The following is a 15795-nucleotide window of genomic DNA, read 5'->3' as shown; positions in this document are numbered from 1 at the left end:
ATTACAAATAGTCATCCAAAAAAAGTTAAGATCCTGCAAGTTTGGCGCTTTTATTTTTGAGCTAGAGTAAAAACAATAAATTCAGCCAGTCTGGCCGAATGTGGTGAGCACAGTAAGAAGTCTCACAACACCAGGTTAAAGTCCAACAGGTTTGTTTGGTAGCACAAGCCACAAGCTTTCGTAGCGCTGCCCCTTCATCAGTTGAGTGGGAGTTCCGTTCAGCAACAGGGCATGTGAAGAGACAAACTCAATTTACAAAATAACTGTTGGAATGCGAGTCTTTACAGGTAATCAAGTCTTAAAGGAACAGACAATGTGAGTGGAGAGAGCGTTAAGCACAGGTTAAAGAGATGTGTATTATTTCCAGCCAGGACACTTAGTGAGATTTTGCAAGCCCAGGCAAGTCGTGGGGGTTACAGATAGTGTGACATGAACCCAAGATCCCGGTTGAGGCCATCCTCATGTATGCAAAACTTGGCTATCAGTCTCTGCTCAGTGATTCTGTGTTGTCGTGTGTCGTGAAGGCCGCCTTGGAGAACACTTACCCGAAGATCAGAGGCTGAATGCCCGTGACTGCTGAAGTGTTCTGAAATGTGGTGAAACAGTTATGGCTCTGGGTGGAAATTACCCTTGCTCAGATACAAACCATTAACTGTTGTTTCTCCACAGGTGCTGAGTTTATCCAGCATTTTCTGTTTTTAATTCCGATTTCCCGCAGTATTTTATTTTTCAAATAATTTGGGGTTTGCTGTCAGAAATCTCACAAAATAGAACTGACTTATGAGGAAAAAAATGAGGTTGGGGAGAGATTTGGAGTGTTTCCAATAATCTTGAACTGAAATCTTAATATATTAACATTTTTTGTTACAATTCCTCCTGGAATTTTTCTATGTATTTTGGCGCTTATTTAAGATTTGAAATAAAGAATCGGTTGGAATCTGAGAATTTGGCGCCCTTACTTTCCACCCTCAGCACCGTGGCCTTTCCCGATTGGTGCTTTAAACAGATATCTGATTGGTTTTGTGGAGAAGATGTCATTAGGCTTTCCCCATAGCCAATCAGCAATGTGTGCACCGCCATCCCTCCCCAAGCTATAAGAGAAGTGAATCTGGGCGGCTTTTCTCATTCTCTGTCAAAATCTTTGTGAGATTGTTACAATGTCTGGAAGAGGAAAGACCGGCGGGAAAGCTCGGACCAAGCCCAAGTCTCGCTCCTCTCGGGCTGGACTGCAGTTCCCGGTGGGCCGTGTTCACAGGCTCCTGAGAAAGGGCAACTATGCGGAGCGTGTGGGTGCCGGAGCCCCGGTCTACCTGGCTGCAGTGCTCGAGTATCTGACGGCTGAAATCCTAGAGCTGGCCGGCAACGCGGCCCGGGACAACAAGAAGAGCCGCATCATCCCCAGACACCTCCAGCTGGCCGTGCGCAACGACGAGGAGCTCAACAAACTGCTGGGAGGAGTGACCATCGCTCAGGGCGGGGTGCTGCCTAATATCCAGGCCGTGCTGCTGCCAAAGAAAAGCAGTTCTGAGCGCTCCCAGAAGAAGTAAGGCGGCCATTCGTTAATCTAACAACCCAAAGGCTCTTCTCAGAGCCACCCACTTTCTCTGGAAAAAGGGCTGATCGTTGGCAATGAGGTGTTATTTATATTAGACAGCCCCTGTACTATACTATCATCCTCAGCGTTGTTTCGAGAGCTTTTTTATTCCGGCTTTAAGGCCAGTTATACATTAGAGTCATAGGATTTGCAACAGAGAATTCTAACAATTTTAACATTCTAACATATACTAGTAAATGTAGGAGGGGAGAAAGTGATAGAGAAACTACATCAGTGTCGTTCGATTTCGACATGTTCAACAGTGTCATGTTTGAGATTCTGTTTTGATGTTGGTAAGCAGTTAGAATCATAATTCCTGCAGTGCAGAACGAGGCCATTCAGCCCATCGAGCCTGCACTGACCCAGGACGTATGCTCGTAACCCCACGCATTTTCACTGCCAACCGCCTAAAGGAGGAAACCCACGCAGAGAACGTACAAACTGCACACACCAAAGCGAAAGTGACCCGAAGCCGGAATTGAACCCGTGTCCCCTGGCGCTGTGATGCATCAGTGCAAACGACTGTGCCACCGTGCCGTCCACTCTGCAACACCAGGCTCAATATCAAATGCACTTTTACAAAATACTTAATGCCCCTGTGTAATACCTCCCAACTAATTACTGGGGGTGCGGGAGGACAACTGTATCAAACTCCATAGCCTTCCCCACCCCAGACTGTATGCTTAACCCTAACTGCTTGTAACTTTATTGCAACACGTCACAATGCAACATTACCGAAGTATATAGAATCGTAGTATCCCTACAGTACAGAAGGAGGCCATTCAGCCTCGGAAGGATGAGGGGGGATCTTATTTGAAACTTGCAGGATACTGCGAGGCCTAGATAGAGTAGATGTGGAGAGGATGCTTCCACTAGTAGGAAAAACTAGAACCAGAGGGCACAACCTCAGATTAAAGGGACGATCCTTTAAAACAGATGAGGAGGAATTTTGTCAGCCAGAGAGTGGTGAATCTGTTGAACTCTTTGCCGCAGAAGGCTGTGGAGGCCAGGTCATTGAGTGTCTTTAGGACAGAGATAGATAGGTTCTTGATTCATAAGGGGATCAGGGGTTATGGGCAAAAGGCAGGAGAATGGAGATGATAAAAATATCAGCCATGATTGAATGGCAGAGCAGACTCGATGGGCCGAGTCGCCTAATTCTGCTCTTTCGTCTTATGATCCTATTGCCCATGGAGTTTGTACGGACCACAATCCCAGCCAGGCCATATTCCTGTAACCTCACATATTTATCCTGATAATCCCCTGATGTTAGGATCAATCAAATATGGCCCATCAACCTAACCTGCACACCTTTGGACTGTAGGAGGGAACCGGGGCTCCCGGAGGAAACCCACGCAGACACGGAGAATGTGCAAACTCCACACAGACAGTGACCCGAGGCCGGAATTTAACCCAGGGCTCTGGCACTGAGGCAGCAGTGCTAAACATTGTGCCACCGTGCTGTCCAGTTTCTGTTTATAGAGTTTGAAAAAAAAATATCCTCTAGTGAACAAAATGAAAGAAATGTATTCTTATTACTACGGGCGGCACGGTAGCACAGTGGTTAGCACTGCTGCTTCACAGCTCCAGGGACCTGGGTTCGATTCTCGGCTTGGGTCACTGGTTGTGTGGAGTTTGCACATTCTCCTCGTGTCCACGTGGGTTTCCTCTCGGTGCTCCGGTTTCCTCCCACAGTCCAAAGATGTGCGGGTTAGGTTGATTGGCTATGCTAAAAATTGCCCCTTAGTGTCCTGGGATGCGTAGATTAGAGGGATTAGTGGGTAAAATATGTAGGGATATGGGGGTAGGGCCTGGGTGGGATTGTGGTCGGTGCAGACTCGATGGGCCGAATGGCCTCTTTCTGTACTGTATGGTTTCTATGATTTCTATGACACTAAACTGAATCACATCAGAACACCAGAAATAAAGGCCACGAGGGCCTTGAAGCCTGCCCTGCCGTTCAATATCATGGCTGATTTACATCGGTCTCAACTCCTTTTCTGTGTCATTTTGCCGAAGCCCTCCATTCCTCAATCTATCAAATCATTTATCCACCTCCAACTTAAATGCTTCAAGTGTTCCACCCACCACTATCCTTTGGGGCAAAGCATACCAGAAACTCACCACCATCTGCGAGAAGTAATTTCTACACAACTCAGTTTTAAATGACCAACCCTTAATCTGTCCCCTTGTTTGAGACATTCCCACTAATGAAAACATCTCACCATCTACCATGCCAAGTCCTCTCAGGATCATACATGTTTGAGTAAGGTCATCCATACTCTTCGCAACCCCAAGGAATACAGACCCAGATTAAGTCTTTCTTCAAGAGAACTTCCAATCTCATAGAAACTCAGTAGTCTCACAAGACCAGGTTAAAGTCCAACAGGTTTATTTGGTAGCACAAGCTTTCGGAGCTCCAAAAGCTCGTGCGACCAAATAAACCTGTTGGAGTTTAACCTGGTCTTGTGAGACTACTTACTGTGCCTAGTCCAATTCAATGCTGGGAACTCCACAGCATAGAAAATTATAACATTCTAACAGTATTATACAGGGTAGATTCAGAAACAGTGTCCTCACTGGTGGAGTTGAAAACTAGCGGCCACAGTTGGATAGGGCACAAACATTTAGGACTGAATTGAGGAGGAATTTCTTCATCCAGAGAGTGGTGAATCTGTAGAATTCATGACCACAGAAAGTAGTTTAGGTCAAAACATTGAGTGATTTCAAGAAGATTTCTTCTGTCAGGAAAAAATACAGAAGTCAGAGAACATGTACTAACCGATACAAGAACAACTTCTTCCCTGCTGCCAACAGACTTCTGAATGGTCCTATTACATGTTAAGCTGATCTTTCTCTTCACCCTGTCGGTAACTGCAACATTATATTCTGCACCCTATCCTTTCCTTCTCCCCATGTACTCTATAAACGGTATGTTATTTTCTGTAACAACCCGGAAGAAACAATACTTTTTACTGCATTGGAATACATGTGAAAATAATAAATCAATCAAGAAATTAGGTATATCTCTTGGGGCTACTGGAACCAAGGGATATGGCCGAGAGGGAGAAATCAGGATATTGAATTTGATGATCAGCCATAATCATAATGAATGGCGGAGCAGGCTTGAAGGGCTGAATGGCTCACTCCTCCTCCTATTATCTGTTTTTATGTTAAAACATCAATATCATTGCATTTTTACCATTATAACAATTTGAACTGGGCAGCATGGTGGCACATGGGTGGCATTGTCGCAAAGTGGTTAGCACTGCTGCCTCAGCGCTAGGGACCCAGGTTCGATTCCCAGCTTAGGTCACTGTCTGTGTGGAGTTTGCACGTTCTCCCCATGTCTGCGTAGGTTTCCTCCGGGTGCTCTGGTTTCCTCCCACAGTCCAAAAGACATGCTGGTTAGGTTCATTCTCCCTGAGTCTACTCGAACAGGCGCCGGAGTGTGGCGACGAGATTTTTACAGTAACTTCATTGCAGTGTTAATGTAAGCTTGCTTGTGGCACTAATAAATAAACGTTTCAATGTTTTGTAATGTGTCTTTCAGATTTCAGATGAATAAAGTAGAGTTTTGCAAAAATAATATCCACTTGTCATATGTCAGGATATGACCAGTGCAAAATCAACCACCAATGGGAAAGAGGTAAATCACAGAAATTGACATAATCCTAAATGAGCCAATCATGAAAACTGGTCTCAGCAATCCTTCATTAGCATAGAGCCCAGGGCTTGGTTATAAAAGAAGCGGCCCTGGCGCCCTCTCACTTATTCCGTGTCTGCAGTGAAACAGTATCATGGCTGAGGACAAGAAAACAGCAGGAGCACCCAAGAAAGGGTCCAAGAAAATCGTGAAGAAAACCGCCCCAAAGGGCAGCAAGAAGAGGAAGAGGACCAGGAAGGAGAGTTACTCCATCTACATCTACAAAGTGATGAAGCAGGTTCACCCCGACACCGGTATCTCCTCGAAGGCCATGAGCATCATGAACTCGTTCGTTAACGACATCTTCGAGCGCATCGCGGGTGAGGCTTCCCGCCTGGCCCATTACAACCGGCGGCAGACCATTAGCTCCCGGGAGATCCAGACCGCCGTGCGCCTGCTGCTGCCCGGGGAACTGGCCAAGCACGCCGTGTCGGAGGGGACAAAGGCGGTGACTAAGTACACCAGCTCCAAGTAAAACTGCACAATGCACTGAAAACATACCCCAAAGGCTCTTCTAAGAGCCACCCACAACCTCTCAGACAGAGCAATGCCATCTGCACAGAATCCTTTCCGAGTTTTGCCTTTGAACAAACATTTGTTTCTGTAATTGTATGTCTTTGTCTCAAACACAAAGGGTTATGCAGTTTCAGTGCCCGTGTTTGTCTGTCTATGTCTGAATTTAGTCATTACGTATGATAACATTGTTACTGTAAGCGGGTGTGTGAGTTTTGGCAGTATTATTTGTCGGTGTGCGGCTGTTTTATCAGAATGTGTGATAGCTTTGACCGTGTAGCTATGTGTCAGTGTGTAATCGCTTTGTCAGTATGTGTCTGTCAGTGTGTCTGGTTTTGCATGTTTGTTTCAGTGTATCTGTGCCGCCCGTTCAAAGTCGAACCCTTCAAGCTTCAGTCACTTGATGCTTGCCCTCCGTTTATACAGTGAATTTATTATATGCCATTCTGTAGCAGTTCAGTCACCAGTTTACACAAGTTTAAAATAAAAACCAGTCCTTCATTTTGACATCCTCGATTAAGATTCACGCTATAAGACTCATCCTTGCAAAGATTGGCCAGAATAGTGTTGGGTTACAGCATGCTGTGAATGGGGTGCGATGTCCAAGGAATGGAATACACCAGAAAAGAGTAAGTTACAGAAGGGAAGCTGTGGCTTGAGGAAATGTGCAATAATCAGTGAGGAGAAATGTTTTTGATGAATCTAAGAACGTTTCTCATTAAGAGAAGTATTACCTCTTGATGTGATATTTTATATAATGCCATTGCTTATTTCACAAATATATTGATGGGCTTTTCAAATATGAGCCTAAAAGAAAATCGTTTGGCATCCTGGAACTTTGGTGTGCTTTATTTTATGGCCTCGTCGCATTTCCCTGTCTGGACTGGCGCAGAATGACAAGCTGTTTGGTAGAATGAGCCATGCGATGGGATCCAATGCAGAAGGTCCAAGCGCAGGTATATCCAGTATTATTCCGGAGGGAGGTAAATTAGTGGGTGAGTTATACCATTCTCCTGTGAGTGAAACAAGCTGCTGGGAGGGGTGGGTTGCTGTCCAAGAAAAACAGCATTGCGAGCTCCCAGAAGAAATTAAGCAGCGACTCTTGAATACTTGAGTAACCCAAAGGCTCTTTTCAGAGCCACCCACATACTCAGTGAGAGGGCTACTATTTCTGAATGTTCATTTCATTCATTCATTGTTGTTGGAAGAGGTAGGTACTTTAGCCTTTGATCTAGTGTAAGCACCTCCCCAGATGTATCACATTTATTTACAACGATCAGAACGATAAGAATTTAAAAAAATATACCATTGTAAGTCCAAAGATGTGCAGGTTAGGTGGAATAGCCATGCTAAATTTCCCCTTTGTATTCAAATAACAGAAAATTACAACACAGGAACAGGTCCCTCGGCCCTCCAAGCCTGCACCGGCCATGCCGCCCATCTAAACTAAAACCCTCGACTCTCCCTTGGACCATATTCCCATCTATTCCCATCCTATTCATGTATTTGTCAAGATGCCCCTTAAAAGTCACGATTGAATCTGCTTCCACTACCTCCATCGGCAATGAGTTCCAGGCACCTACCACATTCTGTGTAAAAAAAAATTGCCTCGTGCATCTCCTTGAAACTTTGTCCCTGATACCTTAAACATATGCCCCCTGGTAATTGACTCTTCCACCTGAGGAAAAAGGTTCTGCCTATCCACTCTCTCCATGCCCCTCATAACCTTGTAGACTTCTATCAGGTCATCTCTCAACCTTTGTCACTCCAATAAGAACAAATCAAGTTTCGCCAACTGTCCTCATAGCTAATGCCCTCCGTACCAGGCAACATCCTGGTAAATCTTTACTGTACCCTCTCCAGAGCCTTCACATCCCTCTGGTAATGTGGCGACCAGAATTGAGCACTATATTCCAACTGCGGCCTAAATAAGGTTCTGTAAAGCTGCAACATGTATATTTGAACTCAATGCCCTGGCCAATGAAGACAAGCATGCCAGAGGCCTTCTTGACTACCTTCCCCACCTGTGTTTCTGCTTTCAGTGACCTGTGTACCTGTATACCCAGATCCGTCTGCCTATCAGTACTCTTAAGGGTTCTTCCATTTACTGTATCTTTCCCATCTGTATTAGACCTTCCAAATTGCATTACTCACATTTGTCCAGATTAAGCTCCACCTGCCATCTCTCCGCCCAAGTCTCCAATTGATCTATATCCTGCTGTATCCTCTGATGGTACTCATTGCTATCTGCAATTCAACCAATCGTTGTGTCATCTGCAAACTTACGAATCAAACTAGTTACATTTTCCACCAAATCATTTATATATATTACAAAAAGCAAAGTTCCCAGCACAGATCTCTTAGGAGCGCCACTAGTCACAGCCCTCAATTCGGAAAGGCACCCTTCCATTGCAACCCTCTGTCTTCTATGACCAAACCAATTCTGTATCCATCTTTCCAGCTCACCACTGATCCCATGCGACTTCACCTTCTGCACCAGTCTGCCATGAGGGATCTTGTCAAAGGCCTTACTGAAGTCCATGTAGACAACATCCACTGCCCTATCCTCATCAATCATCTTCATCACTTTCTCGAAAAGCTCGATCAAGTTAGTGAGACATGACCTCCCCGTCACAAAACCATGTTGCCTCTTGCTAATATGTCCACTTATTTCCAGGTGGGAGTAAATCCTTGAAGAATCCTCTTCAATAATTTCCCTACTACTGATGTAAGGCTCACTAAATTGTAATTACCTAGATTATCCTTGCCACCCTTCTTAAACAAAGGAACAACATTGGCTATTCTGCAATCCTCTGGGATCTCCCTGTAGCTAGTGAGGATACAAAAATTTCTCTCAAGGCCCCAACAATTTCCTCCCTTGCCTCTCTCAGTATTCTGGGGTATACCCCATCAGGCCCTGGGGATTTGTCTATCTTAATGTTTCTCAAGACCCCCAACACCTTCTCCTTTTTGATCTCAACGTGACCCAAGCTACCTATGCACGCTTCCCCAGACTCATCATCCCTTCTTTCTGGTGAATACTGACGTAAAGTATTCATTTAATACCTTGGTTATTTCCGCTGGCTCCATGCATAGATTCCCTCCCCTGTCCTTGAGTGGGCCATCCCTCTCCCTGGCTAACCTCTTTATATATGTATTAAAAGCATTGGGATTTTCCCTAATCCTGCTGGCCAATGACATTTTGTGACCCCTTTTATCCCTCCTGACTCCTTCCTTAAGTTTCTTTCTACTTTCCTTGTATTCCACACATTCTTCATGTGTTTCCAGCCTCCTAGCCTTGATAAATGTTTCCTTTTCCTTTTTGACCAGGCTCACAATGTCTCTCATTATCCAAGGTTCCCGAAACTTGCCATACATATCCTTCATCATTACAGGAACATGCCGGTCCTGAATTCCTATGAACTTACACTTGCTATCACTTCCATATGCCAGATGTTGATTTGCCCTCAAACATCTGCCCGCAATCTACATTCTTCAGTTCAATATTACAATATTGTTGTAAATAGTCTTCCCCCAATTTAGCACCTTCACCTGAGGCATATTAAAAGGGGAGGATAAAGAAACAGGTGTCATTGTACACATTGGTGCAAATGACGTAGATAGGAAGAGCAGGGGGATCCTACGAGAGCAATTCAGGGAGATGGGAAATAGGCTAAAAAGTAGGGCCTCCAGGGTGGCAATCTCTGGGCTGCTCCCAATACCTAGGGCCAGTGAGGCTAGGAATAGGGAGATAGTACAATTGAACGCTTGGCTAAAGGACTGGTCCAGGAGGGAGGGCTTCATATTCCTGGATCACTGGGAAATTTTCAAGAGAGGAGGGCACATGTACAAGAAGGATGGCTCACAACTAAATTGGAAGGGCACGAATATCCTGGCTGGGAGTTTTGCGAATGCAGTTCGGATGGGTTTAAACTAATATGGCAGGGGGGTGGGGATCAAAAAATTATGTCTACAAGTGTAGAGGCTGGGGATGAACTTGGGGCCAGGACAAGGCTGGCAAAGAAGAAGAGCACTCTGGGGGAGGATGGCCTCACTGGGCCTGGAGGTCTGGTGTGCATCTACTTCAATGCAAGGAGCGTAGCAGGTAAGACAGACGAACTTAGGGCCTTAATGCTTACGAGGAATTTGGATGTGGTTGCGGTGACAGAGACTTGGTTGAAAGAGGGGCAGGACTGGCAACTGAATATTCCAGGGTATAAGTGTTTTAGGCGAGACAGAGGAGGGGCCAAAAGAGATGGGGGAGTAGCAGTATTAGTTAGAGAGCATATTACCGCGGTGCAGAGGGAGGACAATTCAGAGGGGTCGTGTGACGAGTCACTGTGGGTGGAGCTCAGAAACAGGAAGGGCGCAGTCACTATGTTGGGGGTATACTACAGGCCCCCCAACAGCCCAAGTGAAGTGGAAGAATGGATATGTCGGGAGATAATGGATAGATGCAGGGAAAATAGGGTTGTTGTAGTGGGAGACTTCAATTTCCCTGGTGCAGACGGGAAATTGCGTAGGGCTGGGAGTCTGAATGGGGAGGAATTTGTAAAATGCATACAGGAAGGTTCTTTGGAACAATATGTAGATAGCCCGACTAGAGAGGGGGCTGTACTGGACCTACTACTGGGGAATGAGCCTGGTCAGGTCTTCAAAGTTTCAGTAGGGGAACATGTGGCAAATAGTTACCACAATTCTGTTAGCTTTAGGATAGTGATGGAAAAGGATGAGTGGTGTCCCAAGGGTAAGGTGTTGAATTGGGGCAAGGCTAATTTTAGTGGGATTAGGCAGAAATTGGCAGCTGTTGATTGGGAGAGGCTGTTTGAGGGTAAATCCACATCTGGCATGTGGGAGTCTTTTAAGGAACAGTTGTTAGGGCTGCAGGATAGGCATGTGCCTGTAAAAAAGAAGGATAGGAAGGGTAGGATTCAAGAACCGTGGATAACTATGGAAATTGAGGGATTGGTCAAAAAGAAAAGAGAGGCGTACGTTAGGTCCAGGCAGCTAAAAACAGAGGGAGCTCTGGAGGAATACAAAGAAAGTAGGAAAGAACTCAAACGAGGAATTAGAAGAGCAAAAAGGGGTCACGAAATGTCCTTGGCAGACAGGATTAAGGAGAATCTCAAGGCATTTTATTCATACGTTTGGAACAAAAGGGTTGTCAGGGAAAAAATCGGACCTCTCAGGGACAAAAGTGGGGAATTATGCTAAGAGCCCAAAGAAGTAGGGGAGATCCTAAATGAATATTTTGCGTCGGTATTCACAAAGGAGAGGGATGTGTTGACTGGGAGTGTCTCGGAGGGGAGTGTTGACCCATTAGAGAAAATCTCCATTACAAGGGAGGAAGTGTTAGGCTTTTTCGGGAATATAAAGACTGACAAATCCCCAGGGCCTGATGGAATCTATCCAAGGCTGCTCAGGGAGACGAGAGACGAAATCGCTGGGCCTCTGACACAAATCTTTGTCTCGTCACTGGACACAGGTGAGGTCCCAGAGGATTGGAGGATAGCTAATGTGGTCCCATTATTTAAGAAGGGTAGGAAGGATAACCCGGGAAATTATAGGCCGGTGAGCTTGACGTCCGTGGTAGGGAAGTTGTTGGAGAGGATTCTTAGAGATAGGATGTATGCGCATTTAGAAAGGAATAAACTCATTCATGATAGTCAGCATGGTTTTGTGAGAGGGAGGTCATACCTCACTAACCTGGTGGAGTTTTTTGAAGAAGTGACTGGAATGGTTGACGAGGGAAGGGCCATGGATGTCGCCTCTATGGACTTTAGTAAAGCGTTTGAAAAAGTCCCTCATGGTAGGTTGGTGCAAAAGGTTGGATCTCATGGGATAAAGGGGGAGGTGGCTAGATGGGTGGAGAACTGGCTTGGTCACAGAAGACAGAGGGTGGTAGTGGAAGGGTCTTTTTCCGGCTGGATGCCTGTGACTAGTGGTGTTCCGCAGGGCTCTGTATTGGGACCTCTGCTGTTTGTGATTTATATAAACGATCTGGAAGAAGGTGTAACTGGGGTGATCAGTAAGTTTGCGGACGACACGAAAATGGCTGGACTTGCAGATAGTGAGGAACATTGTCAGAGGCTACAGATGGATATAGATAGGCTGGAAATTTGGGCAAAGGAATGGCAAATGGAGTTCAATCCAGATAAATGCGAAGTGATGCATTTTGGTAGAACTAATGAAGGGGAGCTATACAATAAATGGCAGAACCATAAAGGGTGTAGATACACAGAGGGACCTGGGTGTGCAAGTCCACAGATCCTTGAAGGTGACATCACAGGTGGAGAAAGTGGTGAATAAGGCATATGGCATGCTTGCCTTTATAGGATGGGGCATAGAGTATAAAAGTTGGGGTCTGATGTTGCAGTTGTATCGAACGTTGGTTCGGCCGCATTTGGAATACTGCGTCCAGTTCTGGTCGCCACACTACCAGAAGGACATGGAGGCTTTAGAGAGAGTGCAGAGGAGGTTTACCAGGATGTTGCCTGGTATGGAAGGGCTTAGTTATGAGGAGAGATTGGGTAACCTGGGGTTGTTCTCACTGGAAAGACGGACGATGAGGGGTGACCTAATAGAGGTGTATAAAATTATGAAAGGCATAGATAGGGTGAACGGTGGGAAGCTTTTTCCCAGTTCGGTGGTGACGTTCACGAGGCGTCATAGGTTGAAGGTGAAGGGGGGGAGGTTTAACACGGATATCAGAAGGACGTATTTTACACAGGGTGGTGGGGGCCTGGAATGCGCTGCCAGGCAAGGTGGTGGAGGCGGACACACTGGGAATGTTTAAGACTTATCTAGACAGCCACAAGAACGGAGTGGGAATGGAGGGATGCAAAAGAATGGTCCAGTTTGGACCAGGGAGTGGCGCGGGCTTGGAGGGCTGAAGGGCCTATTCCTGTGCTGTATTGTTCTTTGTTCTTTGACTAACTTATCTTCATCCATCAGTACCTTAAAGCTTGAATTGTTGTCCCTGTTCCCAAACTGCTCCTCTCCTGAAACGTTGACAACCTGGCTGGGCTCATTCCCCAATACCAGGTCCAGTACAGCTACTTCTCTCGTTGGACTATCTATGTACTGTTTCAAGAAGCCCTCCTGGATGTTCCTTACAAACTGTGCTCCATCAATGCCCGTAGCACTAAGTGAGCCCCATTCATCCACCAGAATTTGCACCTTGTCAACATCTGCCTACATATCTGTTCCTCTATCTCCCGCTGGTTGTTGGGAGGCCTATAGTAAACCCCAACATTGTGACTGCACCAAAGAACAAAGTAAATTACAGCACAGGAACAGGCCCTTCGGCCCTCCAAGCCTGCACCGACTACGCTGCCCGACTGAATTAAAACCCCTTACACTTCCGAGGACCATATCCCTCTATTCCCATCCTATTCATGGATTTGTCAAGACACCCCTTAAAAGTCTTATCGTATCCGCTTTCACTACCTCCCCTGGCAACGGGTTCCAGGCACCCACCACCCTCTGTGTAAATAATCTGCCTCATATATTTCCTTTCAACCTTGCCCCTCGCACCTTAAACCTGCACACCCTAGTAACTGACTCTTCCACCCTGTCCATGCCTCTCATAATCTTGTAGACTTCTATCAGGTCGCCCCTTAACCTCCGTCGCTCCTGTGAGAACAAATGAAGTTTCTCCAACCTCTCCCCATAGCTCATACCCTCCATGCCAGGCAACATCCTGGTAAATCTTTTCTGCATCCACTCCAAAGCATCCACATCCTTCTGGTAGTGTGGCGACCAGAAATGAACACTATATTCCAAGTGCGGCCTAAATAAGGTTCTATAAAGCTGTAACATGACTTGCCAATTTTTAAACTCAGTGCCCCGGCTGATAAAGACAAGCATGCTGTATGCCTTCTTGACTACCTTCTCCACCTGCATTGCCACTTTCAGACCTATGTACCTGTACACCCAGATCCCTCTGCCTATCAATACTCTTAAGTATTCTGCCATTTACTGCATATTTCCTATCTTTATTAGACCTTCCAAAATGTATTATCTCACATGTGTCCGGATTAAACTCCATCTGCCATCTCTCTGCCCAAGCCTCCAACCGATCGATATCCTGCTGTATCCTCTGGTGGTCCTCTTCACTATCCGCAAATCCACCAACTTTTGTGTAGTCCACAAACTTACTAATCAAACTAGTTACATTTTCTTCCAATTCACTTATATATATTACAAACAGCAAAGGTCCCAGCACTGATCCCTGAGGAACGCCACTTGTCACTGCCCTCCATTCAGAATCACATCCTTCCACTGCTACCCTCTGTAATCTATGACTGAGCCAATTCTGTATCCACCTTGCCAGCTCACCTCTGATCCCATGCGAGTTCACCTTCTGCACCAGTCTGCCATGAGGGACCTTGTCGGAGGCCTTACTGAAGTCCATGTAGACAACATCCACTGCCCTACCATCATCAATCATCTTCGTCACTTCCTCGAAAAACTCGATAAAATTCGTGAGACATGACCTCCCTTCACAAAACCATGTTGCCTCTCGCTAATACGTCCACTTATTTCCAAGTGGGGGTAAATCCTGTCTCGAAGAATCCTCTCCAATAATTTCCCTACCACTGATGTAAGGCTCACTGGCCTGTAATTACCTGGATTATTCATGCTACCCTCATTAAACAAAGGAACAACATTGGCTATTCTCCAATCCTCTGGAACCTCCCCTGAAGCCAGTGAGGATACAAAGATTTCTCTCAAGGCCACAGTAATTTCCTCCCTTGCCTCTCTCAGTATTTTGGGGTTCAGCTCATCAGGCCCTGGGGACTTATCTTGTCTACCCTTCCTGTTCCTGAGCTCTACACATATTGCCTCAATGTATGTGCCCTGCAAGGTGTCCACCTGCAGCACAGATGTGATATTCTCCTTAACTAGTATTGCAAACCCCCCACCCCTTTTACATCCCCCTCTATCCTGCCTGAAACATCTGTATCCTGGAACATTAAGCTGCCAATCCTGTCCTTCCCTTAACCAAGTATCTATAATGGCAACATCATAGTTCCAAGTACTAATCCAAGCTCTAAGTTCATCTGCCTTACTGTTACACTTCTTGCATTGAAACAAATGCACTTCAGTCCACCAGACCCTCTTTGATCAGCAACCACACCCTGCCTGCTCTTCTTCTGAGTCTCACTGGCCCTACTCTCTTGTTCCCCTTCAGTTAATTCACCTCTGCTTTGGTTATCACCCCATCCACAGATGTGTAGTTTAGGTGGATTGACCATGGTAATTGCCCATTAGTGTCCAAAGATGAGTAGGTTAGGTGGATTGGCAGACTAAAATTGCCCTGTCATATCCAATGATGAGTAGGTTCGGTGAATTGGCCACTCGAAAATTGCTCCATCCTATCCAAAGATGAGTAGGTTAGGTGGATTTGCCATGCTAAATTTGCATCTTCATAGCCACAGATGTGCAGTTTAGGTGGATTGACCATGTTAATTGTCCCTTACTGTCCAAAGATTTGCAGGTTAGGTGGATTTGCCATGATAAATTGTCAATTTGTGTCCAAAGATGTATAGGTTAGATGGATTGGCCATACTAAAATTGCCCCTTTGTATCTGAAGATGAGCAGCTCAGGTGGATTGGCCATACTAAAATTGCCTTTTCATATCCACAGATGTGTAGTTTTGGTGGATTGGCCATGATAAATTGTCACTTTGTGCCCAAAGATGTATCGGTTAGGTGGATTGGCCATACTAAAATTGCCCCTTTGTATCTAAAGATTAACAGCTTCGGTGGATTGGTCATGCTAAAATTGCCTTTTCATATCCACAGATGTGTAGTTTAGGTGGATTGGCCATGATAAATTGTCACTTTGAGCCCAAAGATATGTAGGTTAGGTGGATTGGCCATGCTAAATTGTCCCTTAGTGTCCAAAAATGTGAAGTTTAGGTGGATTGGCCATGATAAATTGTCCCTATGTCCAAAGATGCATAGGTTAGTTGGA

At 45.6% G+C, this 15795-nt stretch overlaps 2 protein-coding genes across 2 annotated transcripts; both read left to right on the top strand.

Annotated features, from left to right (window-relative positions):
* Positions 1 to 1152: 1152 nt before the first annotated feature.
* On the top strand, positions 1153 to 5279 carry LOC144493898 (histone H2A-like). The gene is made up of 2 exons (XM_078213484.1): positions 1153 to 1543; positions 5148 to 5279. Exons 1-2 carry the CDS (start codon positions 1158 to 1160, stop codon positions 5209 to 5211), a joined length of 450 nt encoding a protein of 149 aa, XP_078069610.1. The 5' UTR covers positions 1153 to 1157; the 3' UTR covers positions 5212 to 5279.
* On the top strand, positions 5154 to 6515 carry LOC144493905 (histone H2B 7-like). The gene has a single exon (XM_078213490.1). It carries the CDS (start codon positions 5395 to 5397, stop codon positions 5773 to 5775), a length of 381 nt encoding a protein of 126 aa, XP_078069616.1. The 5' UTR covers positions 5154 to 5394; the 3' UTR covers positions 5776 to 6515.
* The last annotated feature ends 9280 nt before the right edge of the window (positions 6516 to 15795 follow it).

Source organism: Mustelus asterias, chromosome 5 (assembly GCF_964213995.1).
Source record: "Mustelus asterias chromosome 5, sMusAst1.hap1.1, whole genome shotgun sequence".
In the NCBI taxonomy this organism is placed as follows: domain Eukaryota; kingdom Metazoa; phylum Chordata; class Chondrichthyes; order Carcharhiniformes; family Triakidae; genus Mustelus; species Mustelus asterias.
The sequence above is the reverse complement of the archived record's forward strand: the minus strand, read 5'-3'. Positions and strand labels throughout refer to the sequence as shown.